At 43.8% G+C, this 25,213-nt stretch overlaps 1 protein-coding gene across 3 annotated transcripts in view; it reads left to right on the top strand.

The window, feature by feature from the left end:
* LOC115177110 (protein argonaute-3) overlaps positions 1-24,706 on the top strand; it is a 47,951-nt gene extending 23,245 nt beyond the window's left edge. The window contains exons 10-19 of one of the 3 annotated variants that reach the window (XM_029737620.1): positions 1,621-1,743; positions 5,278-5,411; positions 5,932-6,116; positions 10,573-10,732; positions 11,400-11,490; positions 11,866-12,060; positions 12,478-12,612; positions 13,447-13,548; positions 13,921-14,120; positions 17,694-24,706. In XM_029737620.1, coding sequence (XP_029593480.1) covers positions 1,621-1,743; positions 5,278-5,411; positions 5,932-6,116; positions 10,573-10,732; positions 11,400-11,490; positions 11,866-12,060; positions 12,478-12,612; positions 13,447-13,548; positions 13,921-14,120; positions 17,694-17,802 — 1,434 coding nt within the window. In that variant the 3' untranslated portion in view covers positions 17,803-24,706. Of the gene's footprint in view, positions 1-1,620; positions 1,765-5,277; positions 5,412-5,931; positions 6,117-10,572; positions 10,733-11,399; positions 11,491-11,865; positions 12,061-12,477; positions 12,613-13,446; positions 13,549-13,920; positions 14,125-17,693 lie in introns of those variants that run through there. The other 2 variants (XM_029737619.1, XM_029737621.1) reach the window with 2 other exon arrangements.
* The last annotated feature ends 507 nt before the right edge of the window (positions 24,707-25,213 follow it).

Below are 25,213 nucleotides of genomic sequence, written 5' to 3'. Positions count from 1 at the left end.
ACCCCAGGAGTAAATGTCAGTTGGCTTTTCATAGCCGATCATTCAGAGTATCTCTACCGCTCCTGCTATCTCTAGAGAGTTGAAAACAGCAGGTCTGGGACAAGGTAGCATGTCCGGTGAACAGGTCAGGGTTCCATAGCCGCAGGCAGAACAGTTGAAACTGGAGCAGCAGCACGGCCAAGTGGACTGGGGAAACAAGGAGTCATCAGGCCAGGTAGACCTGAGGCATGGTCCTAGTGCTCAGGTCCTCCAAGAGAGAAAGAGAGAGAGAATTAGAGAGCATACTTAAATTCACACAGGACACCAGATAAGACAGGAGAAATACTCCAGATATAACAGACTGACCCTAGCCCCCCGACACAATCTATTGCAGCATAAATGCTGGAGGCTGAGACAGGAGGGGTCGGGAGACACTGTGGCCCCGTCCGACGATACCCCCGGACAGGGCCAAACAGGCAGGATATAACCCCACCTACTTTGCCAAAGCACAGCCACCACACCACTTGAGGGATACCTTCAACCACCAACTTACCATCCTGAGACAAGGCCGAGTATAGCCCACAAAGATCTCCGCCACGGCACAACCCAAGGGGGGGGGGGTGCCAACCCGAACAGGAAGACCACGTCAGTGACTCAACCCACTCAAGTGACGCACCCCTCCTAGGGACGGCATGGAAGAGCACCAGTAAGCCAGTGACTCAGCCCCTGTAATAGGGTTAGAGGCAGAGAATCCCAGTGGGGAGAGGGGAACCAGCCAGGCAGAGACAGCAAGGGTGGTTCGTTGCTCCAGTGCCTTTCCGTTCACCTTCACACTCCTGGGCCAGACTACACTCAATTGTAGGACCTACTGAAGAGATGAGTCTTTAATAAAGACTTAAAGGCTGAGACCGAGTCTGCGTCTCTCACGTGGATAGGCAGACCATTCCATAAAAATTGAGCTCTATAGGATAAAGCCCTGCCTCTAGCTGTTTGCTTAGAAATTCTAGGGATATTAAGGAGGCCTGCGTCTTGTGACCGTAGCGTACATGTAGGTATGTACGGCAGGACCAAATCGGAAAGATGGGTAGGAGCAAGCCCATGTAATGCTTTGTAGGTTAGCAGTAAAACCTTGAAATCAGCCCTTGCCTTAACAGGAAGCCAGTGTAGAGAGGCTAGCACTGGAGTAATATGATAAAATTGTTTTGGTTCTAGTCAAGATTCTAGCAGCCGTGTTTAGCACCAACTGAAGTTTATTTAGTTATTTATCCAGGTAGCTGGAAAGTAGAGCATTGCAGTAGTCTAATCTAGAAGTGACAAAAGCATGGATGAATTTTTCTGCATCATGTTTGGACAAAGTTTCAGATTTTTGCAATGTTACGTAGATGGAAAAAAAGCTGTCCTTGAAATAGTCTTGATATGTTCGTCAAAAAAGTTCAGGTTCCAGAGTAACGCCGAGGTCCTTCACAGTTTTATTTGAGACGACTGTACAACCATCAAGCTTGTCAGATTCAACAAAAGATCTCGTTGTTTCTTGGGACCTAGAACAAGCATCTCTGTTTTGTCCGAGTCTTCTGGATACCAACCGACCTCACCACCCTAAACACCCCTTTCTCGCCCTCTCTCTGTGTGTGACCCCTGCAGGTGCGCAGTGCCAACTACGAGTCTGACCCCTTTGTGCAGGAGTTCCAGTTCAAGGTGCGCGACGAGATGGCCCACGTGACTGGGCGCGTGCTGCCTGCCCCCATGCTGCAATACGGCGGCAGGGTGAGCACAGAGCACTTTATGGTACCCTTCCTTTAAATCACGCTCCATACTCTGTTTGTTTGACACTCTACCTACCCTTGCTATATGAGGGAACTAACCCCCTTGCTTTGGTTTGATTTGATCTGTTTGTCTTTCCTCTCTGTGAATCATCTAGGAGTAAGCGTGCTGATCTAGGATCAGGTCCCCCTCTTATTCATAGTGATTTCAAAGACAAAATTGATCCTAGGTCGGCACGGCTACTCGAAGACACTTTATGAGTACAGGCCTGTCTGTGTGGATTAATATAATCTAGTAGTTTTTGCTCAATGTAAACATGGCTACATCATTTTTCCATTACTACAGTACAGATAGCAATGACACTATGCCATGACTCAATTTAGCTTCCTTTTGTGGTGTTTATGCTTTTTTTTATCTCACTCACTTTGGTTTGCAATTTCACTTTTTGTGATTTGTGAGAGTAGATGTCACATTAGTGGGAAAACAGTCAAATCAAATGTAAGCCTTAATCCCAGACCCAGTTTTGCATTCAAACATTTAAAGTGATTAGGACTGCCAAAGGAGAACTAAAAAAAATCTGTTTTTCTGGACAGTGGATGAGGTCAGCCTTAACATTCTGGTTTAATTTTGTTAAGACACTGCAGGACCTGACTTTTTAAAATCTTTCTACCGTGTCTAAGTTACTAAACCATGTACGTAAACAGCATTTTTGGTGCATATTTTCAAATGAAATGTTATCAAATTTAGATTTTAACTATAAACAATTTTGTGAATGTTAAATTTGGAGAATGAAGATTCTGAAGCTGAGAAATTAGTTGGCGTGTGGGAAGAGTCTGACTTTCAGGAAATAAATGGCCCATCTCCACAGAGGAACTCTGGAGCTCTGTCAGTGACCATCAGGTTCTTGGTCACCTCCCTGACCAAGGCCCTTCTCCCCCGATTGCTCAGTTTGGCCGGGTGGACAGCACTAGGAAGAGTCTTGGTGGTTCCAAACTTCTTCCATTTTAAGATTGATGGGCCACTGTGTTCTTGGGGACCTTCAATGCTGCAGAAATAGTTTGGTATCCATCCCCAGATCTGTACTTCGACACAATCGTGTCTCTGAGCTTTACAGACAATTTCTTCGACCTCATGGCTTGGTTTTTGCTCTGACATGCACTGTCAACTGTGGGACCTTTTATGTCTGTCTGCCTGTCTGTCTGTCTGTCTCCAAATTATGTCCAATCAATTGAATTTACCACAGGTGGACTCCAAGTTGTAGAAACATCTCAAGGATGATCAATGGAAACAGGATGCACCTGAGATCAATTTCGAGTCTCATAGCAAAGGGGCTCAATACTTATGCAAACATTTCTAAACCTGTTTTCGTTTTGTCATTATGGAGTATTGGGTGTCGATTGCTGAGGATAAAAAAAAAAAAAATGTAATACGATCAATTTCATAACAAGGCTATAACGTAACAAAGTGGAAAAGTCAAGGGGTCTGAATACTTTCCAAAGGCTCTGTAGTCCAGTTTGTAATGGCCTTTTTTAAATGTAAAATTAATTACATGTTGTGAGCTTTGAAATTATGTATTTATGTCCATTTTTTGAATGTGGTTAAAATTCATGACATTTTGATGATGGTAGTATGATAAACAAACAAAATATAGTTACATAGTTTGACATTTTTGTTTACTCTTTGAAAGTGCTAATATTAAACACCAAAAAGTAGATGCAAAAATGTAATTTCAGCCTCTGTTGCCTCGCCTTGAAGGGTTAATGTAAAGGTTAGGGGCAATACAATTCTGACAGTTTCAGTGTTGAAATGCTCAAATTGGACCTTAGTTTTTTTTTTTCAAAACACCTTAAAAAGAAACAAAACATTTTAAAACACTGCACCTGTGTCTTTCAGTCTGTATATGTTAGGCCTAAATACAGTGGCAAGAAAAAGTATATGAAGCCTTTGGAATTACCTGGATCTCTGCATAAATTGAGATCAAATCACATTTTATGACCAATCTAAATTACAACAATAGACAAACAGTCTGCTTAAACTAATAGAACAAATTATTATTTTCAATGACGGCCTAGGAACAGTGGGTTAACTGCCTTGTTCAGGGGCAGAACAACAGATTTTTACCTTGTCAGCTCGGGGATTCGATCTTGCAACCTTTCGGTTACAAGTCCAACACTCTAACCACTAGGCTACCTGCCGCCCCAAAATGTTGATGTGCTGTGCCTTTTTCTTTTTTATCCACACATAGTGTTGTGTGTTCCTTCTAAACAACTGAACTTCAGTTTAATATGTCCACAGAATATTTTGCCAGTAGCGCTGTGGAACATCCAGGTGCTCTTGTGAACTTCAGACGTGCAGCAATGTTTTTGACAGAAGTGGCTTCTTCCGTGGTGTCCTCCCATGAACACCATTCTTGTTTAGTGTTTTACGTATTGTAGACTCGCCAACAGAGATGTTAGCATGTTCCAGAGATTTCTGTCAGTCTTTAGCTGACACTCTAGGATTCTTCTTAACCTCATTGCAAGAGCAAGGTGCAGAATGCTAAGTCATCTTTGCAAGACGGCCACTCCTAGGGAGAGTAGCAACAGTGCTGAACTTTCTCCATTTATAGACAATTTGTCTTACTGTGGACTGATGAACTTCAAGGCTTCGAGAGATACTTTTGTAACCCTTTCCAGCTTTATGCAAGTCAACAATTCTTAATCTTAGGTCTTCTGAGATCTCTTTTGTTTGAGGGATGGTTCACATCAGGCAATGCTTCTTGTGAATAGCATACTCACATTTTGTGAGGTATGTGTGTGTGTGTTTTCTTCTCTCCCTCTCATCGGGCAGGTCTAACCAACATCTCGTCTCATTGATTGGACTCCAGGTTAACTGACTCCAGTTAGCTTTTGGAGAAGTCATTAGTCTAGGGGTTCACATACTTTTTCCAACCTACACTGTGAATGTTTAAATTATGTATTCAATATAGACAAGAAAAATACAATTTGTGTGTTTATTAGTTTAAGCACACTGTCTATTGTTCTGACTAAGATGAAGATCAGATCAAATTTGATGACTAATTTATGCAGAAATCCAGGTAATTCCAAAGGGTCCACATACTTTTTTGTGTGTGTGTTTTGGTTTAAATGTATCCAATAAGTGTTGGTGTCTACACAATTATTTTCTGTGTAATTTCTACATGTGTGCCTGCATGACTTTCTGAAGTGTCTTGACTGTTGAATCTGTGCAGCATGTCCTACTCCATTGGTTGTATGTGATTACTGTGCACTGTTTTTCTATCCTCGTGGGGACCTGAAATCCCCAAATGTCTCCAAGGATTGTAAAACATGGAAAAAGATCCCTCTGAGAACAAAGGCTATTTTAAACTTGGGGGTTAGGTTTAGGCTTACAATTAGGGTTAGGTGTTAAGGTTGGAGTAAGGGTTAGGGATTTTTTTTATTTTTATGGTAATACATTTTAGGTCCCCATAAGGATAGAAAAACGTGTGTGTGTTGTAACACCACGCAGCAGATCAACCGTACTACACTGTGGTTTCAGAACCGGACGGTGGCCACCCCAAGTCACGGGGTGTGGGACATGAGGGGCAAACAGTTCCACACGGGAGTAGAGATCAAGATGTGGGCCATCGCATGTTTCGCCACACAGAGGCAGTGTCGCGAGGAGATCCTCAAGTAAGAACCAACCCGTCTGATCTGTTTCACCCACTTACTATGTGTACAACTGGGTTATGCTCGTTAGGGCACACCTTGGCGAACTTTTCAATGGAAAACGAAAATGAGCATTTCTTATTGGTCCAGGTAGTCCTGCCCTGTTTCAGTACATTTTCTTCCATTTGGTGCCTAATAAACATCCCCCGCCTCCTATTCATGAAGCAGCTTCTCACATAGCCACAGGGATATATAGAAAGGAATCCCTCCCTGCTACGGATGTGTTGTTGGAGATGGCCTTCCAGATAAGAAAGTGATCCTTGTGTAGTTAGTTTGTCCTCTACGCCTCTGATACAACCTTAGAATTTACACAGCGACTCAAGGATTTCATTACTAAACCATTCCCTAACCAACCAGATTATATTTGGTCATTTCTCCATTACTGTCTTTCTCTTCCTCATTCCTCTCTCCCTCCCTAATTCTTCCATCACTCTCTTCCACATCCCTCTCTCTTCCTCCATCCATTACCCACCTCCTTCTATAGGGGTTTCACAGACCAGCTGCGTAAGATCTCCAAGGATGCTGGGATGCCCATTCAGGGCCAGCCGTGTTTCTGTAAATACGCCCAGGGAGCTGACAGTGTGGAGCCCATGTTCAGGCACCTGAAGAACACCTACTCTGGACTGCAGCTCATCATCGTGATCCTGCCTGGAAAGACCCCCGTCTACGGTAGGCGGCACCCATAGACATATGCTACCTTTCAAAAGTTTGGGGTCACTTAGAAATGTCCTTGTTTTGAAAAGAAAGAAAAGCACAGAATAGAAAGAGTGGGAGGCCCCGGTGCACAACTGAGCAAGAGGACAAGTGCATTAGTGTCTAGTTTGAGAAACAGACGCCTCACAGGTCCTCAACTGGCAGCTTCATTAAACAGTACCCACAAAACACCAGTCTCAACATCAACACTGAAGAGGCGACTCCAAGATGCTGGCCTTCTAGGCAGAGTTGCAAAGAAAAAGCCATATCTCAGACTGGCCAATAAAAATAAAAGATTAAGATGGGCAAAAGAACACAGACACTGGACAGAGGAACTCTGCCTAGAAGGCCAGCATCCCAGAGTCGCCTCTTCACTGTTGATGATGAGACTGGTGTTTTGCAAATACTGTTTAATGAAGCTGCCAGTTGAGAACATGTGAGGTGTCTGTTTCTCAAACTAGACACTTCAATGTACTTGTTCTCTTGCTCAGTTGTGCACTGGGGCCTCCCACTCGTCTTTCAATTCTGGTTAGAGCCAGTTTGCGCTGTTCTGTGAATGGCGTAGTACACAGCGTTGTACGAGATCTTCAGTTTCTTGGCAATTTGGAATAGCCTTCATTTCTCAGAATAAGAATAGACTGACAAGTTTCATATGAAAGGTCTTCGTTTCTGGCCATTTTGAGCCTGTAATCGAACCCAGAAATGTTCCAGATACTCAACTAGTCTAAAGAAGACCAGTTTTATTGCTTTTTTTATCTTCTCTAGGGTATGTGGGACGGTAGCGTCCCACCTTGCCAACAGCCAGTGAAATAGCAGAGCGCCAAATTCAAAACAACAAAAATCTCATAATTCAAATTTGTCACACGTACAAGTATTATACACCATTTTAAAGATCATCTTCTCGTTAATCCAACCACACTGTCCGATTTCAAAAAGGCTTTACGGCGAAAGCATAGCATTAGATTATGTTAGGACAGCACCTAGACAAGAAAAACCACACAGCCATTTTCCAAGCAAGGAGAGGCGTCACAAAAAACAGAAATACAGCTAAAATGAATTACTAACCTTTGATGATCTTCATCAGATGGCACTCATAGGACTTCATGTTACACAATACATGTATGTTTTGCTCGATAAAGTTCATATTTATATCCAAAAACCCCATTTTTACATTGGCATGTAATGTTCAGAAATGTTTTGCCTCCCAAAACTTCCGGTGAATGAGCACATCAATTTACAGAAATACTCATCATAAACGTTGATAAAATATACAACTGTTATTCAAAGAATGATAGATACACTTCTCCTTAATGCAACTGCTGTGTCAGATTTCAAAAAAGCTTTACAGCGAAAGCACACTTTGCAATAATCTGAGTACAGCGCTCAGTCACAAAACCAAACCCGCCATTTTGTGGAGTCAACAAAACTCAGAAATAGCATTATAAATATTCACTTACCTTTGATGATCTTCATCGGAATGCACTCCCAGGTATCCCAGTTCCACAATAAATGTTCATTTGTTTCGATAAAGTCCATATTTATGTCCAAATAACTCCTTTTTGTTCAGTCGAGTAACCCAAATGTACTGTGCTCGCGCAGTAAGTCCAGACGAACAGTCAAAAAAGTTATATTACAGTTCGTAGAAACATGTCAAACGATGTATAGAATCAATCTTTAGGATGTTTTTATCATAAATCTTCCATAATATTTCAACTGGATGATTCCTTTGTCTTCAAAAAGGAAAAGGAACATAGCTAACTCTCACGGGAGTGCGCGCCACTGAGCTCATGTCATTTTCTCAGTCATCTGATTCCAAGACCTCTTATTCTCTCCCCATTCACAGTAGAAGCATGAAACAACGTCCTAAAGACTGTTGACATCTAGTGGAAGCCTTAGGAAGTGCAAAATGACCCCACAGACACTGTATATTGGATAGGGAATCACTTGAAAAACTACAAACCTCAGATTTCCACACTTCCTGGTTGGATTTTTTTTCTCAGGTTTTTGCCTGCCATATGAGTTCTATTATACTCACAGACATCATTCAAACAGTTTTAGAAACTTCAGTGTTTTATCGAAATCTATTAATAATATGCATATCCTACCTTCTGGGCCTGAGTAGCAGGCAGTTTACCACAGGCGCGCTTTACATCCGGACGTCAAAATACTGCCCCCTACCCAAGAGAGGTTAATCAGCACAACCGTGTTCAGCTGTGCTAACATAATTGCAAAATGATTTTCTAATGATCAAATAGCCTTTTAAAATGATAAACTTGGATTAGCTAACACAACGTGTCATTGGAACACAGGAGTGATGGTTGCTGATAATAGTCCTCTGTACGCCTATGTAGATATTCTTTTTTTTTTATCTGCCGTTTCCAGCTACAATAATCATTTACAACATTAACAATGTCTACACTGTATTTCTGATCAATTTGATGTTATTTTAATGGACAAAAACAAGAACATTTCTAAGTGACCCAAAGCTTTTGAACGGTAGTGTACAGTTGAAGCCGGAAGTTTACATACACCTTAGCCACATACATTTAAACTCAGTTTTTCACAATTCCTGACATTTAATCCTAGTAAAAATTCCCTGTCTTAGGTTAGTTAGGATCACCACTTTATTTTAAGAATGTGAAATGTCAGAATAATAATAGAGAACGATTTATTTCAGCTTTTATTTCTTCACATTCCCAGTGGGTCAAAGTTTACATACACTCAATTAGTATTTGGTAGCGTTGCCTTTAAATTGTTTAACTTGGGTCAAACATTTTTGGTAGCCTTCCACAAGCTTCCCACAATAAGTTGAGTGAATTTTGGCCCATTCCTCTTGACAGAGCTGGTGTAACTGAATCAGTTTTGTAGGCCTCCTTGCTTGCACACGCTTTTTCAGTTCTGCCCACAAATGTTCCATAAGATTGAGGCCAGGGCTTTGTGATGGCCACTCCAATACCTTGACTTTGTTGTCCTTGCATTTTGCCACAACTTTGGAAGTATGCTTGGGGTCATTGTCCATTTGGAAGACCCATTTGCGACCAAGCTTTAACTTCCTGACTGATGTCTTGAGATGTTGCTTCAATATATCCACATCATTTTTCTTCCTCATGATGCCATCTATTTTGTGAAGTGCACCAGTCACTCCTGCAGCAAAGCACCCCCACAACATGATGTTGCCACCCCCGTGCTTCACGGTTGGGATGTTGTTCGTCGGCTTGCAAGCCTCCCCCTTTTCCTCCAAACATACCGATGGTCATTATGGCCGAACAGTTCTATTTTTGTTTCATCAAACCATAGGACATTTCTCCAAAAAGTATGATATTTGTCCCCATGTGCAGTTGAAATCCGTAGTCTAGCTTTTTTTGGCGGTTTTGGAGTAGTGGCTTCTTCCTTGCTGAGCGGCCTTTCAGGTTATGTCGATATAGGACTCGTTTTACTGTGGATATAGATACTTTTCTACCTGTTTCCTCCAGCATCTTCACAAGGTCCTTTGCTTTTCTGGGATTGTTTTGCACTTTTCGCACCAAGGTGCGTTCATCTCTAGGAGACAGAACACGTCTCCTTCCTGAGCGGTATGACGACTGCGTGGTCCCGTGGTGTTTATACTTACGTACTATTGTTTGTACAGATGAACGTGGTACCTTCAGGCATTTGGAAATTGTTCCCAAGGATGAACCAGACTTGTGGCGGTCTACAATTCTTTTCTGAGGTCTTGGTTGATTTCTTTTGAATTTTTCCCATAATGTCAAGCAAAGAGGCACTGAGTTTGAAGGTAGGCCTTGAAATACATCCACAGGTACACCTCCAATTGACTCAAATGATGTCAATTAGCCTATCAGAAGCTTCTAAAGCCATGACATCATTTTTCCTGGAATTTTCCAAGCTGTTTAAAGGCACAGTCAACTTAGTGTATGTAAACTTCTGACCCACTGGAATTGTGATAGTGAAAATTATACATGAAATAATCTGTCTGTAAACAATTGTTGGAAAAATTACTTGTGTCACGCACAAAGTAGATGTCCTAACCGACTTGCCAAAACTATACTTTGTTAATAAGAAATTTGTGGAGTGGTTGAAAAACAAGTTTTATTGACTCCAACCTAAGTGTATGTAAACTTCCGACTTCAACTGTACATATTCACATGATGTTCATTGGAATCACCTTATCCGTGCTGATTCACGGTCTAACATTTTCTGTGTCTATATAATCCTTCTACCAAAGAATCTGCTATTCTTTGAAACTCTTGTGTTGCTGAAGCAGCTTTGATAAGGGATGTGTGCTGTTGCATGTTAACAGATAGTGTACATCTGTCTGGTATCTATCAATACCTTCCCTTTAAAGCACAGGTGGTACTTTCCTCTTTCCTTTCCTAATCTGACTGTTAATTGCACAGAGATTTATTGATCACTGCCTGTTACTGGTCCTGTGTAGCGGAGGTGAAGAGGGTGGGAGACACTCTCCTAGGAATGGCCACTCAGTGTGTCCAGGTGAAGAACGTGGTGAAGACGTCCCCCCAGACCCTCTCCAACCTCTGCCTCAAGATCAACGTCAAGCTGGGAGGAATCAACAATATCCTGGTGCCCCACCAACGGTACGTGGCCACTGTGGCTGGAGGATAGAAGGACTGTGGAATGACCATACACATATTTTTATTCAGCTGAAGTAAGCACATTTTCTTTTGGAAATGTACGTACCTTTTCTAATTTAGTCATATTTATCTTCCATTAGAAGTTTGCATACATCAGCTTGAAGTAGCTACAAAACAAGTTTTTTCACCACATAATCCAAAAGGGAGGCTACAGCTAATATTCTTACCTAAAATTAGTGTTTGCGATTCACAAATTATTATTTTGATTCACATGATTCGATCCACCGCGATTGAACCGTATCCCAGCTACTATAATGATGTAGTGAATCCTTTGTTTTGTCAAAGAATCATTCATATGAATCAAATTAATTGTTCAATTGTATTTATTTTTTGAGACCTGTGAAGCGGGGCATCCGTTTAAACAGTAAATTAACTTTGTTAGGCCTTAGACTATTGTAGTAAGGGCTATCTGATGTTAAATACTGTATGTATTGGTCTTGAGAATTTTTCTTGTACACAAATTCCATCAATATCAATCTCCCAATCAAGTCTCCTCCAATTTATGATTGACATAATTGTACATACTGTGTGAAATCTAAACCCTTAATCATATTAGAGACCCTTTGTTTGAACTCTGTCCTCATTGGTCCTTCTCTCTTCCTCCACCCAGACCCTCAGTATTCCAGCAGCCTATCATCTTCCTGGGGGCGGACGTTACACACCCCCCTGCTGGAGACGGGAAGAAGCCCTCCATTGCTGCAGTGAGTTCACTTAACTCCTATTGGCCTATACCAGGAATCTTAATCTCTTTTTGCCCTAGGGCCACATTTATATATTTTTTTACTATTACAACCATGGTCCACATTTACTAAGACAACCGCAGGCTGCATTAAATAGGCTCGCGGGCCTCATCTTGCGTGAGGACTACATGTTTGAGACTTCTGTGGCCTGGTCTATACTGTATCGCCACTGCATTCAAGTTCATAATGTTTGTGCAGAGCTAATCAATTTGTGCAGCGCTGGTTTGTTTCTCACACACACACACACACACACACACACTCTCTCTCACCCTGTTTCTCGCTTTACATCCTTTTCTCTCCCACCCCGTTTCTCTCTATACATCTTTCTCTCTCCAGGTGGTAGGCAGTATGGATGCACACCCCAGCAGGTACTGTGCCACAGTCAGGGTCCAGAGGCCCAGGCAGGAGGTGATCCAGGATCTGGCCTCTATGGTCCGAGAGCTGCTGATCCAGTTCTACAAGTCAACCCGCTACAAGCCCACCAGGATCATCTTCTACAGGGACGGAGTGTCAGAGGGCCAGTTTAGACAGGTGAGTAAAGACCGAGTGACTATCCTGGGGACAAAAAAATGTAAGTCTCTCTCCACCTCCAGAAGTTCAGAAACCAGAGGGTCAAAGGTTGCATGTCAAATGTTGTCCCTCTTTAAATAAACTGTTAAAGTTAGGTAGATGTCCTATCTGTGTAAGTAAACCATTGATGCACATCATGAAGATCCACTAAGAGGACATTAGAGTAACATGCATGGGCTGTGACCAAAACATGAAGACACATATTTACCTGTCACATTGTCAGATGGTGGTGAAAGGGTGCAATGTTGAGGCCTATATCATCCGCCTCAACTGGTGCGAACTAGAAAAACTTGCCCATAACGGAGATGGAGGACATTGAAATTCATATCGTCAGTAATGGATGTTTTTAACCCTGTTTTATCCCTCTGCCCACCCCAGGTGTTGTACTACGAGCTGCTGGCCATCCGCGAGGCATGCATTGGCTTAGAGAAGGAGTACCAGCCCGGCATCACCTACATCGTGGTCCAGAAACGCCACCACACCCGCCTCTTCTGTGCCGACCGCAACGAAAGAGTGAGTGAGCCCTCTTTTCCTTCTGGCCACCCTCCCAGCCACCTTAGGGTAATTCTGAGATAATACCCATGCCTGAGTCACACTATGGGGCCAAATCACACCCAAACTGTACTGGTTCTTACATTTTCTTCTAGCACTGTTCCTGCTTTAGTAGATGTGTAACCAGGCCAGCTCATTACAGCTTGACTCAACTCTGTTTGGCACGCCAGTGTGAAAAGCCCTTTATAGATTAGGGGGGAATTGTGTGTTACAGAGTTGGTCCGTGGTCTTTATTAACCGCTCTAAATGGTTGTCCTAATTATCCAATTACACTGTTGTCAATGGACCTGCTCTCCTCACCCCTGGTAATTATATTCCATTATAGCATTAGGCCTGATGTGAATTGACGGACCTGGAGTGCCACTCAAGGCCTGGGAGAGCAGGGCTTTTGGAGTTATCACCTTGTTTACAAGTGAAGTGAACTTTGACGGACAGGGAGAAATCAATGTTTTCATTATTCTGGTCATTTGTAGATTACATCATTCAGAGCTGTGGGGATAAGGCGGCGCACAATTGGCCCAGCGTTGTTAGCGTTTGGTCGGGGGTAGGCCCCCGACCAAGAATTTGTTCGTTACCGACTTGTCTAGTTAAATAAAGGTAAATATATCAAATAAACACTCTACACCTCCCCCGTTCGTTCACTTTCTGACGTCATTAAATGAGTCCAAGGGGAAAGTTCAATGAATGGACGTGTGTGAAGCTTGGTGTTGAAGTAGAACAGGACAGATGGAAGGATGTTTTTAACATGGGCAGTTATTAATAATAACCCCAAATCGACATCTTCTCTTCGTTCAGGTTGGACGTAGTGGAAACATTCCTGCTGGCACCACGGTGGACACGGACATCACGCACCCCTACGAGTTTGACTTTTACCTCTGCAGTCACGCTGGAATACAGGTACTGCAGCATTCATCTGTTCATCTAGCCTGCTGCCTCACTGCACTTTGCTCTCAGGAAATGGCTTCATGAAATTTCGGGAAATACGCTGTATTTTTTAAATTTAATCACAGTTTATTCACACTGCATTTTTTGGTTTTGTTTTTTTGGAAGGTAGACAGTTCTTTACTGAAACTAAACTACCAAATACTCTTTGGCTTTGTAGTTGAAAAAAACGAGACAAAATTTGCATACCTCATTCTAAAACCCAATTGTCCAGAATTGTAGTTGAAAGCCATTGTCTTTTTACATCACTTTTTATACCACATCTCCATTAAGTCCACAAATTGGGGCTGTGTAGTATGTATAACTTCTGCTGTCTGCTTTCCCCAGGGGACCAGTCGGCCCTCCCACTACCACGTCCTGTGGGACGACAACTGCTTCACGGCCGATGAGTTCCAGCTGCTCACCTACCAGCTGTGCCACACCTACGTGCGCTGTACCCGCTCCGTCTCCATCCCCGCGCCAGCCTACTACGCCCACCTGGTGGCCTTCCGTGCCCGCTACCATCTGGTGGACAAGGAGCACGACAGGTGATTGGCAGGGGTGGGGGTTACTCTATCACTGCACAAAACAATCTGGGCGGGTTTAGTCTTTCTGCATGCTTCGCCTCTGTTATGCTCAACATTACGTTTCATATTTCCTATTTATTTTTGGTGAAATGTACAGTACTGCAATACTGTTTTTTTTGTGTTCTACTGCCCCAAAGCAGCACTAGATATTATACTGCCACCAAAGCAGCGCTAGATAGTATACTGCCCCCAAATCAAAGTGTATTAGTCACATGCGCCGAATACAACAGGTGTAGACCTTACAGTGAAATGCTTACTTACAAGCCTTTAACCAACAATGCCGTGTTAAGAAATAAAAGTAATAAAAGTAGTTAAAGAGCAGCAGTAAAATAACAATAGCGAGACTATATACAGAAGGTACCGGTACAGAGTCAATGTGCGGGGGCACCGGTTAATTGAGGTAATATGTACATGTAGGTAGAGTTATTAAACAGACTACTGACTATGCATAGATATTAACAGAGTAGCTGCGGCGTAAAAGAGAGGGGGGGCAGCAATGGAAATTGTCTGGGTAGCCATTTGATTAGATGTTCAGGAGTCTTATGTCTTTGGGTAGAATCTGTTTAGAAGCCTGTTGGACCTAGACTTGGCGCTCAGGTACCGCTTGACGTGCGGTAGCAGAGAGAACAGTCTGACTAGGGTGGCTTGAGTCTTTGACAATTTTTAAGGCCTTCCTCTGACACCGCATGGTATAGAGGTCCTGGATGGCAGGAAGCTTGGCCCTAGTGATATACTGGGCCGTACGCACTACCCTCTAGTGCCTTGCGGTTGGAGGCCGAGCAGGTATCATACCAGGCAGGATGCTCTCGATGGTGCAGCTGTATAACTGTTTGAGGATCTGCGGACCCATGCCAAATCTTTTCAGTCTCCTGAGGGGTAATAGGTTCTGTCGTGCCCTCTTCACGACTGTCTTGGTGTGCTTGGACCATGTTAGTTTGTTGGAACTTGAAGCTCTCAACCTGCTCCACTACAGCCCCGTCGATGAGAATGGGGGCGTGCTCGGTCCTCCTTTTCCTGTAGTCCACAATCGTCTCCTTTGTCTTGATCACATTGAGGGAGAGATTGTTGTCTCTGATCTCCTCGCTATAGGCTGTCTCGTCATTGTCGGTGATTAGGCCTACCACTGTTGTGTCATCGGCAAACTTAATGATGGTGTTGTGCCTGGCCGTGCAATCATGGGTGAACAGGGAGTACAGGAAGGGACTGAGCACGCACCCATGAGGGGCCCCTGTGTTGAGGATCAGCGTGGCGGATGTGTTGTTACCTACCCTTACCACCTGGGGGCGGCCCATCAGGAAGTCCAGGATCCAGTTGCAGAGGGAGGTGTTTAGTCCCAGGGTCCTTAGCTTATTGATGAGCTTTGAGGGCACTATGGTGTTGATCGCTGAGCTGTAGTCAATGAATAGCATTCTCACATAGGTGTTCCTTTTGTCCAGGTGTGAAAGGGCAATGTGGAGTACAATAGAGATTGCATTATCTGTGGATCTGTTAGGGCGGTATGCAAATTGGAGTGGGTCTAGGGTTTCTGGGATAATGGTGTTGTGAACCATGACCAGCCTTTCAAACCACTTCATGGCTACAGACGTGAGTGCTATGGGACAGTAGTCATTTAGGCAGGTTACCTTTGTGTTCTTGGGCACAGGCACTATGGTGGTCTGCTTAAACATGTTGGTATTACAGACTCGGACAGGGAGATGTTGAAAATGTCTGTGAAGACACTTGCCAGTGGGTCAGCGCATGCTCGCAGTACACGTCCTGGTAATCCGTCAGGCCCTGCGGCCTTGTGAATGTCGACCTGTTTAAAGGTCGTACATTGGCTGCGGATAGCGTGATCACATAGTCGTCCAGAACAGCTGGTGCTCTCATGCATGTTTTAGTGTTACTTGCCTCGAAGCGAGCATAGAAGTGGTTCAGCTCGTCTGTAGGCTTGTGTCACTGGGCAGCTCTCGGTTGTGCTTCCCTTTTGTAGTCCGTAATGGTTTGCAAGCCCTGCCACATCCAACGAATGTCGGAGCCGGTGTAGTAGGATTCGATCTTAGTCCTGTATTGATATTTTGATGGTTTGTTGGAGGACATAGTGGGATTTCTTATAACCTTCCGGGTTAGAGTCCCTCTCCTTGAAAGCGGCAGCTCTAGCCTTTAGCTCGGTTCTGATGTTGCCTGTAATCCATGGCTTCTGGTTGGGGTATGCACGTACGATCACTGTGGGGACGACGTCATCGATGCACTTATTGATGAAGCCAATGGCTGAAGTGGTGTACTCCTCAATGCCATAGGAAGAATCCTGGAACATATTCCAGTCTGTGCTAGCAAAACAGTCCTGTAGCTTATCATCGGCTTCATCTGACCACTTTTTTTTTTAATTGACTGAGTCACTGGTGCTTCCTGCTTTAATTTTAGCTCGTAAACAGGAATCAGGAGGATAGAATTATGGTCATATTTGCCAAATGGAGGGCGAGGGAGAGCTTTGTACACGTCTCTGTGCGTGGAGTAAAGGTGGTCTAGAATTTTTTTCCCTCTGGTTGCACATTAAACATGTTGATAGAAATTTTCTAAAACGGTTTTAAGTTTTCCTGCATTAAAGTCCCCAGCCACTAGGAGTGCCACTAGGTAGTATACTGCCCCCCCAAAGCAGCGCTAGGTAGTATACTGCCCCCCCAAAGCAGCGCTAGGTAGTCTACTGCCCCCCCAAAGCAGCGCTAGGTAGTATACTGCCCCCCCCAAAGCAGCGCTAGGTAGTTTACTGCCCCCCCAAAGCAGCGCTAGGTAGTTTACTGCCCCCCCAAAGCAGCGCTAGGTAGTTTACTGCCCCCCCCAAAGCAGCGCTAGGTAGTCTACTGCCCCCCCAAAGCAGCGCTAGGTAGTCTACTGCCCCCCCCAAAGCAGCGCTAGGTAGTATACTGCCCCCCCAAAGCAGCGCTAGGTAGTTTACTGCCCCCCCAAAGCAGCGCTAGGTAGTTTACTGCCCCCCCCAAAGCAGCGCTAGGTAGTTTACTGCCCCCCCAAAGCAGCGCTAGGTAGTTTACTGCCCCCCCAAAGCAGCGCTAGGTAGTCTACTGCCCCCCCAAAGCAGCGCTAGGTAGTATACTGCCCCCCCCCCCAAAGCAGCGCTAGGTAGTTTACTGCCCCCCCAAAGCAGCGCTAGGTAGTCTACTGCCCCCCCAAAGCAGCGCTAGGTAGTCTACTGCCCCCCCCAAAGCAGCGCTAGGTAGTCTACTGCCCCCCCCAAAGCAGCGCTAGGTAGTCTACTGCCCCCCCCAAAGCAGCGCTAGGTAGTCTACTGCCCCCCCCAAAGCAGCGCTAGGTAGTCTACTGCCCCCCAAAAGCAGCGCTAGGTAGTCTACTGCCCCCCAAAAGCAGCGCTAGGTAGTTTACTGCCCCCCCAAAGCAGCGCTAGGTAGTCTACTGCCCCAGAAAGCTAGCTTTCTACGTAAAGAAATGTAGCTTCAAAGAAGTGTGTGTATGATAGTTGACCTGTCTTTCTGATCCATTCATGTATGTCTTTGTCCTGATGAATGTCTTCTCTTCTCCTAGTGCGGAGGGCAGCCATGTCTCTGGTCAGAGTAACGGTCGGGACCCCCAGGCTCTGGCCAAGGCGGTGCAGATTCACCACGACACGCTGAGGACCATGTACTTCGCCTGAGCACCACCCCACACTACCATCACCGCACTTAAAGCACACACACACACACACACACACACACACACACACACACACACACACAAACAAACCCCGCCTGCCAGTCAAGGAGGGTTGTATCCCCCCACAACCAGTCAATCCGGACCTGACACTGTGTAGAGGGGGGTGGGGGAAGCCCCCCGCAATGGACTGAGGATGCAGACAGACGCTGCTTTTAAACAAGAGAGGAAGAACTTGGCACTATTATGCAATATTAAACCAGCCAACTGCTTTTCCTGGGCACCCCAACTCCGCCCCCACCCTCCTCCAGTCCCTCCCTCCTTTTCTCCGATCATGAAGGAGATCTGTTTTGATTCCGGCTGTGTATGGTCAACGTTGCAGAAATCGTTCCCTTTCGTCATCATGCCTTTTACGTCATCTCAGTTTTTAACGGCAGCACTTCCTGCGCTTTTTCATTTATTAGTTCTGTTTTGACTTTTCTTTATCAAAGGTTGAGGAGAGAAGAAGAGGATCAGGAGTGTGAAGGGTGGATCTCTATCTGTGCAGACCCATCACGGCGCACAAGCTTGCCACTGGTATTTTCCTCTCCTTTCCTCCAGCTTTTTTTTAGCCAATGGTGACTTATCAAAAGTGTGAGTGTGTCAATGGACACTGTGTACTAGGAGACGAACACAAGCTATTATTGTGAGCACAGTGCCACCTGGAGTCTGAACGGTGTAAATGCTCTCTTCAAAAGTCCCAACCTGTCTGGGGAATAAGCTATGATGCTAATCATATGATTTCCAACTCGTTATCATTTGACTTGAACCAATAAGTGCTGTGCATATACACTGGCACACATCATAGAGGGTAATACAACGATATCCCACCCTAGGTCAGTCCCCTATGACATAGGCCTAATGTACTGTCACATCAACTAACTACATTGCAATGTGACCCTGTTTTGAATTTTCTTTCCTGTACATCATGTGTTTTGATATTTAAGGTGCTTGTTTTTTTTTGTTTTTTTACCATTCTTTCCAGTATTTATTAGTACGATCAAGATATAGTAATTTAATATGAGACGGGCGTTTTTATTTCTGCATTCTTTCTATCTCATTGCTCTTTCGATCTATCCTTTGTCTTGGATTTTAATTTGTGGTGGAAGATCCTACATTGAATGACAGATCATGTTGCTTTCTCCTAGTGCAATAATATTTTAGCTGAGGGAAGGAAGCTTCTTCTAGAAGATACGGTTTGAATATCTGGAAGTCTAGCAGTGAGTTACGAGAATGTGGCAGAACCCAGATCTTCTATGAGAACTCTGTTCACACAATTGGCACTTACCCGTAGCTCCTCTTTATGAAGGGAGTAGAGGTGTTCGGGAAGTCTAATGGTTATGCCACTGAGTGTGTTAGAAAATCAAGTGGGTTAGAAATCAAGTGCCTGGTTTTGGAAATGAACAGTCAAATGGAAGTTGTATGGATGGATTATGACGTGGAGATCCTAGCCTTTTTCAAATGTATTCAAACAAGGAAGTTAAAGGGCAAAGTTTAGCTGGAGAAAGTTGACTTTAAGCTACATTTGGCCTCTTTTTTTTTTTTTACAGACATTGCATCGCATTGAAATCATGATAGAAAATCTATATATTCTGTGTGTGTGTGTGTGTTAGTTTATCCTATTGTCTTTGCCTAATAGCAGCAGTATTTTAGCAGATCAAGTCGTGCTGCACTCTGTCTCTATCCTCATCAGACATGGATCTAGCTGCTATATCTATATGTACTCAAGGTGACTAAGAATCGAGGCGTGCCTCAGTCATGAGCGGCAGGAGAGCTAAGCCGACATTTCATTTTTTTCCCGCCATATAACTGAGCATCCAAACCAATAGTAGCTAGCTGTCTTCTGGAGTCAACAGTTCGATGAATCTTGGAAGTCCAGGAGACTGGGTGAGTGACTTGTGCGGTCGCTGCTTAGCTCCTCTGTGCTCTGTGACGTGAGGCATGCCTAGTGGTGTTCAAGAGAAAGACAATAATCTGCACTAAAAGAAGTGTGTGTCAGACCGAACACATGCCTCTGGTGCTATGGGGGTGTGTGGCCTCCTTGCCGCACACCTTTGAGAATTTGCAGTCTGAGTAGGCCTTTGGGGGGGGTACAAATGTACCGTAGTAAACCTCCCAATGAGGTAAACGAGAGGGTCTGTTATGTGGGGCACTGTAGGGATTCTCGTCCTAACTGTTAGTGGAAACGGTTGCCATTGAGAATCCCTTGTTTTTGACGGTACAATGATACAAGGACACAGTTCTCAAAGCAAGGACTGCCCCAATAGGTGAACGGTAGTGTGGTCCAATGGTAGAATCCTGTGTCCCCCTGTAGTTGCGTTTGACTGCCTTCCCGACTCTAGCCTTCCCCTGGCTGGAAGCCAATGAGTTTGAGCCTTCATGATCTTCACTAGTGTCCAAAAAGCCTTTTTAAAAAGCCAGATTGGAAGATGTGTATATGTACATTATTGTAATGCTCACACCACTTATTTTTGCTAACCAAAAAAATCTAACATATGTAGTTATAGTTATTCATCATAGTAATAATATCATTAAAGGTAAACGGTAATAAAATATGTAAGAGTTGATGATGCAATAGACTGTTGTTGACTCGTGTCCTGTGGCAATGTATAACATGAATTAGTTTATTTTGGCGTGCGTGCAGTGGATGTATTTCGACATGTAACGTGAGTCTGGGTTGTTAGACTGTTATGGATCGGGATGTGGTGGACTTGTCTCTGAGTTCTAGAAGTAAGAGGTGCTTCTATTTCTGTCACTCTTGGCAGCTGTTGTCAGTTCTTCCCTGTTGTCACAGAATCCAAATGGAATCATTAGACTTTTTTTTTTTTTTTAAGAGCATAATTGTTCTGATCCAGATCGTCTTTCCCAGGCGGGAGTTGACGCCTTTAGAGTAGGGGAGAGCGGGAGAAACCGGAGCTTGTCATAGTGTTTGTAGACCCACTTTTAAAAAGATGTAGTTGATTTAAAGAATGAGATGGTTACCTTGACTGGTCATCTTGAACGTTTAGTACCGATGTGGCCCGCAGTGTTTTAGGTTAAGCCTTGTGGGTTATGAGGCTAAGCCTTGTGGGTTATGAGGCTAAGCCTTGTGGGTTATGAGGCTAAGCCTTGTGGGTTATGAGGCTAAGCCTTGTGGGTTATGAGGCTAAGCCTTGTGGGTTATGAGGCTAAGCCTTGTGGGTTATGAGGCCCCTATAGAGCGAGACTTGGCCTGTAACTGTTGCTTTTCTCCTCGCGCAACCAAGGGCACTTCTTGTGCTCAGAAATACATAGGCTATAGGCCTCCAGTAAGTCTGCAATGTGACAAAGCCTATAATCTCATTTGTTTTTCCCACTTTCTCCTGACTTTTGACTCCCATTGCCAGAGGACTACATTCCATAGCCAGTAGATCTGCCATCGGATTCCCCTGAGAAGTGGAGAAAAGATGGAAGACTAGAGGACAGAAGAAGTTAAGTGTGTGTGTGTTGGTTGGTACAGAGTAGGGTATTGTAGTTAGATGGGTTTTTGTGCATGTGGCTGGTTCTGGTGTTTGTGAAGTGAGAAGTAGGGCTAAGTGCCATTTGAGGGAGGTGACGTGTATGGATCGGCACATTGTTTAGCAAGCGACAAGCGTAGCTCTCATCCAAGCTGACATTATGAGGAACGTCAAGGACTATAGAACATTCAGATTTTCCTGGGCAAAAGAACACATGTTTACATATAGCAGATGTGTTTGCCTAACATCCTTATAACATTACAACTCGCTACATCGTCATCCGTAACGTTTTTCAGATGTTCGGTTTTTTTCTCTGCAGTTTTTTTGCTTAGTTTATAGATATTTATGAGCAAGGCCTTTCTAGGTCTAAAACATCACCCCAGAGTTTGCTATACTCTATGGAAAAGTAGCTATATTTACAGTAGCTGTATGTGTGTTCATTCCATTGCCTGTGACGCACAGATATACTGGATTCTGTGTTGTATGTTCTTTCTTTTCGGGGTGGAAGGTAAATCTATGGCAGAGTGACGAAGTCCACGGAAAGTGCCTTTCTTTATGGTGGTGCTGTAAAACAAAAGTCAAACGGAAAATCAAAAAGACGTCTATCTCATTTTTGAAGAAAAAAAAAAAACACACCTGCGTTTTATGCACAGTACACACACACACACACACACACACACACACACACACACACACACACACACACCAAGATTGATACTGAGGACCCGCAGTCTGTTTGTTAAAGACATTAGAGTATATGATTGTGGTTGAGCGTTCACTTAGTGGTGCATTTTGAGTCTGGACCAATGGACTTGGTAGGTTGGTACAATGGAACTGGTGTTGACAAGCGAGGTCACAGTTAAAACCGATGTGTGTGTGTGTAACACAGCCTGGCCCACGAATGACAAACATAGCACAGCACTTTATAGACTGCCACTCTCTCTCGGACATAAAGCCAAGAGGTTTTCTGTCTCTGTTCCTCCTCCAATCCCCACCTCCCAGATACAGTTTAGTATCAAAGACTTGTTTATTATGTGAATGAGGAGATTCTCCTCCTCTGGGAAAGGGAATTGGATTACGACACCAAACAAAACGGTTGCTATCGCTACTAAGTGGTCATTTTAAAAGCGTGCCTCCAGCTCATGTGACTTCGCTGATGATGGCTCTGTTTTGAGTCAGCCTGCATTTTATATGGTTTCTCCTTAAGAATCTGAAACCACCAATGGTTTTTAAGTGTTCCAATATAAGGCATCCATATTAGGAAGCAGGGCATCCATATTAGGAAGTCGGCAGTTGTCTGGCCCATGGCATTCTCTCATCCTAGTGCAATGCCTCGCCCTGCCGTGTGTCTGTCTTGTCCTTATTGGAAGGATAGTGGGCCCACTTTCATTGGCGTTTTGGGGCAGTTCGGGTGTAGAATAAGACTCCGAGGGGTCTGTATGAGTCATTTGGGGTACCCGTCAGTCCAGGGGGGTGATACCTTTACAAGAGATTCAAATATATATATATATATATATGCGCCTCACTTACCTTGGTATGCTGCATATGTTATACTACATGAGAGGAAAAACTGCAAATATTGCTTTGGTTATTACAGTATAATGCTTGATTAATACCTGATTATGATATTCTTGACTATTTTAGAGACAGAAGTAAAACTGTAAGATATTCTTGTTTTAGTTTTTTTGTCTTAACACTTATCTGACTTGAGCCGAACGTTTTTATTTTGTCGTCCTATTTAAATGTGTCGTTCTTTTTAATATGTATATGAAATGTATATTGCAAAATATTTTATGCTGTATTTATTGAGTGCATAAACAAGCGGCTAGCTAGAGTCTCATTGGAAGCATGGTGGAGGTGGAGCTAGGGGACGAGGCCTTAAACCCCCCCCCCCCCTCCATGTTGAAGCCTTATCCTCCCCAGACACGCAAGCACAGCAACGTGGTGGTGGGCGGAGGGGCACAGTGGAGCAGGGGGACCAGTTTTCTTTTTTTAAATGAGTTTTTAATTATGTAGACCCCTGCGTCTAGCTGTTTGGTTCCTCGTGAAGGGAAGAAGCCTTCTCATATGTCCTCTTACCACCTTCCCTCTCTCCTCCGCGGTTCTCTCCTCCCATCTTGATGAGGCCAACCCCACATGATGTGTCTCATCTCCTGTAGGGTTAGGGGAACCTTTATTGAACCACACGGACTGAGCTGAGCCTTGTTTAAAAAAAAAAACTCACATCCTCATCCAGAGCTGCTACCATGTTAGCCGTGTAAACTCCCCTGGCCTGGTAGAGTACAGGTGGGTGAGAATAGAGGAGAAAAGGAGGGAATGATGGTGACTGTGCTAAGGCAGAGGATGTTAGGTGGGGCTTCTGTCCGTTCACTTTTCCCTTGTGCCAGAGACTTTTACACAGTGAGGAGTGGAGTGTGAAGTCTCGTTCCGCTCAAACACAAGCCTCCGCCTTAAGTGTGTTCTTACTTCGTCGTTGGGTTTTATTTACGACGACGGAATGCCTGAGTTGAGTACAAAAAAAATGGCCTAACTCCAAAATGGCATCCTCGTGTTTCTTTTCAAACCACTAATAGTGCTACAGTAGGTGGTGAGCCCCAACGTACAAAAGTGTATGTTCCCCCACGTGTATGGATGTAAGAACAGGAGCCCGAGGGTTCTGTGTGCTGTACTTGTACCTGTATAACGAATCAAGGTGTTGTAATAATTAGTTGCTGTTCTGTTTGCCCACGGTGTCTGTTAGTTGTCCCCACCTCACTCTAGGGTCAGAGGTCAGAGGCATGGCGCTTGGAAGGGGTCGTCAACCCTGTTCAGAACTTTTAATAGGCTTTTCTACCTAATACCCACAGACAAATCCTTTGTTTAAGACATGTTTACTCCATTTAGCTATCTGATTGATGTGCAAGCAGACGCTGCTTGCTTTCAGTCCGTTCGCAGTCCATGTTAAGATTTTGAAATAACATTTGCTCGAGAGATTATCGGATGCTGTTTTCCCAATGTTACACTGGTTTGAAGACCGACCTCGTCAGTGGCCAAGAATGCTGGACTTTTAAAGAGTTTCCTATATGTTTCATCGGTATCTTGAGGTTATTTTTGTATTTGACGTGCGTCAGTTAGGATTGTGCGCTGTGATACCGTTTGAGTCCTGAGGCACCAGGTAAAAATCAATGGGGGTTTGATGATACGAACAAGGTAGCCACGTGAGTTCCATGCCTCGATCTCTCTCTCCCTTACTACTCTGTATGTTTCAAACTCTGTTGTACCAACAGGTCTTTTTATTTCAGTTTTAAATGTCTTTTGTTTTATAATTCTTTCTTTTAGGCCTTTAGTTTTGCTTTGCTACAATTTGAAGTGTATCTTTCACTAATACTTGTAATAAAAAGCTTTGCTTCAAAACCTTTCGCTTCATGATATTTGGTTGTAGACCACGCTGGCTGTAGCCACTAGTCAGTTCTAGTGAAGGTAGGTTCAGCACAGATGTAATGTTACTAAATGATTATGACATGTCATTGCACTGTGTTCGAATTCTATTGTTCTATTATTCTTCTGATTCTATGTTGTTGCACCAGACATTTGCCTGTAGTGTAGACCCATTATGCTATTTAGTCTCTTCATTTCAAGGAATGTAAACAAGTAGTCTTGAGAAGTAGAAGTCAGAACATATTTTTTGGTAAGTAACTCCTGTATAGTGGCAAAGGGAGTGTATAGTACTGGAAACTTTCTAAGTTTACAAGTAAACTACCAGAATTTTGGTAACTTTCAAGGAATATGGAATTTTATCAGATGACACCTGGTGGCATTTTTGGGCACATCAGATTATCACAGGTGTCTAATCTCTGGCACTCTGTTGCCTTATCACATGTAAAATATAACTTTTTGTAATCTAATAAGATTGTAAAATAA

This window comes from Salmo trutta, chromosome 37 (assembly GCF_901001165.1).
Source record: "Salmo trutta chromosome 37, fSalTru1.1, whole genome shotgun sequence".
In the NCBI taxonomy this organism is placed as follows: Eukaryota; Metazoa; Chordata; class Actinopteri; order Salmoniformes; family Salmonidae; genus Salmo; species Salmo trutta.
Note: the sequence above shows the minus strand (reverse complement) of the source record. Positions and strands in the feature narration are given on the sequence as shown.